The sequence below is a fragment of the Sparus aurata genome, chromosome 24 (assembly GCF_900880675.1).
Source record: "Sparus aurata chromosome 24, fSpaAur1.1, whole genome shotgun sequence".
NCBI lineage: Eukaryota > Metazoa > Chordata > Actinopteri > Spariformes > Sparidae > Sparus > Sparus aurata.
In genome coordinates, this window is record NC_044210.1 from 875,355 (window position 1) to 878,414 (window position 3,060).

Below are 3,060 nucleotides of genomic sequence, written 5' to 3' on the forward strand. Positions count from 1 at the left end.
ACTTTGCATAAAAATATCGGGATATATATCGTATATCGATATTCAGCCTAAATATATCGGGATATGACTATTAGTCCATATCGCCCAGCCCTAGTGTCTACCCTCCCTGATAGTAATGTAAGGGCAGTCCACATAGCTCTGCACATTTGGGCATTTGATTTCCAGCAGGCCAAACACTGGCTGCCCCTCAGGATCGTACACGATCCCATCAGGTGATGACCCCATCCATGGGGCATCAGGGTGAATCAGGAACCCACAGGGGTAGTGATTGACCTCCCTTACCCCGCAGTACTCCTCTACTGCTATAGGCTCCAGGTCAAGCCCCCGCCGCATGTCAGCAGTCTGACTGGATGGTCTCAGAAGCCTTTTGGCGAGGTTTTCAGCAGAGCTTTCCCCCCTAGAATGACAGACCTCTCTAAATTTTGTGGAGGTAATGCGGCACCTCCTTAGTTGGTGCCACTCAGCACTGGAACTCTGCTCTCGTGTGCTGCTCTCAATTTTGTGTGCTGTCACCAAAGATGTTTCAAGGGACGCCATATGATGGTGTTGATGTTCAGAGCAGACGAATGCACAAGTAGAGGGTCCCAGCCTGTAACCAGGGAGTGGCAGCTGTGGGGGAGAAGGGGCAACTGTATGTGGACGGGTCCTGCGGACTGTCCTTGTTGGCAGCTGGTAGGACAGCACACTTCCCTCTTGCACCTGACCAAACTTGGATCCAACCAGAGGTACATCACTGGAAATGGCCATCGTTGTGATCATGGGAGCTTCATCAGCAGTGAGTCCATGATACACGTCCTGAACTTTCAGCGTGGAGATGTCTGGCAGAGTGCAGTTGACACCTTTATACAAGTTGCTTCTGTGAAAAAAAACAAAAACACAAACAAGTCATGTCATAAATAAGAAAGACGTGCAAAAGTATGTGTGCAGGCATACACATATGTATGTAACTAAATGAGTTTTGTGCATGTGACAGTGTGTGTGCTTGTGAGTTGCTTGTATAAAGGAGGTTGTGTGTGTGTCCATGTAAGTAAGTAAATGTGTGCAAAGGTGGGGGTGGTGGTACATACATATATATTTGTATATACGTGTGCGTTTAAGCAGGTATGTGCTTCTCTGTGTGTGCAAATGTGTAAGTGTATGTATTCTGTGTGTGTGTGTGTAGTATTAATAGTAACGCATACCTGATTCCTTCAACAAGCTTCCTCTCCTTTGGTTTGGCTGACAAGATGACCATGTCATTAACTGGACCAGGTTTAATGCCCTGCATCCAATCAAAAACGCGTTTCTATAAACATTGAACCGATATCCATACATAAAGAGTCATTAAAAGGTTGGTTACCATGGTCCTTGGTTTGTGCCACTTCTGTTCAGTCTCTTTACAGCTGAACACTGGGGGAACAGATGTAAGCCTCAGCTGGCAGTAGTGGGCCGTCTGGTACAGTAGAGCTGCCACATGGCTGCACAAGGCTGAACCTGCCACACAGGTGCACTGGCATCTCTGCAACTCGACTGGTTTTGAATCCCTTAGCACAATCTGTTTACAATAGCAAATGTTAGTAAGAGAACAAAATGTACTGGCTGCAAGTCTAATAATAGAAAGACAACATTAAATTAGTGAACTTCTGTTAGTAAACTTAAAAACTGTGCAAAGTGAAACAGGAAAAAGTGTTATAAAAACACAATTTATTTGTAGTTAACCATGTAAAATAGATGTGTGTAATCTCACTTTACTTATTTAAAAGAAAAGTACAAAATAGACGTTTAATTGAAATTATAAGAACTCAGAGCACATGTTTCTGTGAGAGCCATTAATTTTACATTCTTTTTGAATATGACACCGCGGGTACCTTAGGACATAATTCAGTGATTTATTCGTTATTCGCAGCAATAACATGACTAACAGAAACTTGATTTGACAACAGAAACCTGTTTCTTAGTCTGAACTGAACCTGTAGAATGACTTTCCCTTACACTCAGACAGTGAGGCTTCTGGCTTTTCTTCATGGACCTGTAGCACTCAGCCCTAACTGCGACCTCTCCTGCCTCCTTGTTTGAAACTGAGATTAACATTAGGGTTAGGATAATACATCGCACAAACAAACAGTTAATGACGCTAACCTACCACTCTGCTAACATTAGCTATAGATGGAAAATAAACGTTGCTTCGTCACTGAGCTAACTTTGGCTAGTTAAGGGCTAGCATGTATCAGAGTCGGTTTGGTGAACTGTTAACTTACCTTCGTAGTTGTTAATATAACTGGACACGTACAATTTGAACCCTTTATCCTTTTTAGACGTGGGTGTCTTCGACGTTGTCTGAATGATCCGAATAACATCGTTCACCGTTACCGCCGGCAGATCCTGCAGCGACCGGGTGAAGAACGCCATTGCTAACACTGTAAACTGTGCGCCGGAAGTAGTTCGGCTGGCTGAAAAACCCGGAAGTGCCAGACCGGAAGTCCGCGGCATATAGGCTATTCAAACCATAGACATATATACATATATATATGTATATATGTCTATGATTCAAACGAATAATGAGAAATAACAGAAAAGGTGAAGATTGTGGGAGTTAATTATTGAACAACGGACTTCGAAACGATGGTGGATTTTAGTGTAACACTCTGTTCATTCACAAAATTTTCTATGAGTTTATAAAGTAAAAGTCACAGCTTTATAGACACCAACTCTGATCTTTGTGACTCCAGCTGTGTGCAGAGATTTCAGCCTACTTGTATGTAGAGGGGGACGTCTGCGGGTTTTCCTCTGATCCTCTCTCGTTTCAGCTGTAGATGCAACAGCTGTTTGGCCGCAGGCCGATGACGGTGGGATTCCCCGTGACGTCACTCTCCTGCCCAACGGGATTCCGTTTGAGTGCGTGGCGGGCTGTCTGGCTCGGCTGGATGTCGAATTCTCTGGTCCGCTGGATGTGCTGTTCCGGCTTCTTGAACAGTTCGATTTCTGTACCGGACTTTTGATGCGTGATCAGCGTAGTCAGAGTCTCTTTGGAGTGGTGAAGATTTAGCTTTGACTTATTAACGGATTTCTTGTTTAAAAATA

General features: G+C 44.0%; 1 protein-coding gene across 2 annotated transcripts; it reads right to left on the reverse strand.

Moving 5' to 3' along the window:
* On the reverse strand, positions 1-2,404 carry LOC115576848 (uncharacterized). Of its 2 annotated transcripts, XM_030409433.1 has the most exons (5): positions 2,238-2,404; positions 1,972-2,057; positions 1,340-1,534; positions 1,182-1,261; positions 1-856 (listed from the first exon to the last, which is right to left on the reverse strand). In XM_030409433.1, exons 1-5 carry the CDS (start codon positions 2,386-2,388, stop codon positions 91-93), a joined length of 1,278 nt encoding a protein of 425 aa, XP_030265293.1. In that variant the 5' UTR covers positions 2,389-2,404; the 3' UTR covers positions 1-90. The 2 variants fall into 2 exon arrangements, with proteins under 2 accessions (XP_030265293.1, XP_030265294.1); XM_030409434.1 differs by lacking the exon at positions 1,972-2,057 and having other exon boundaries at positions 2,238-2,373.
* Between the last annotated feature and the right edge of the window lie 656 nt (positions 2,405-3,060).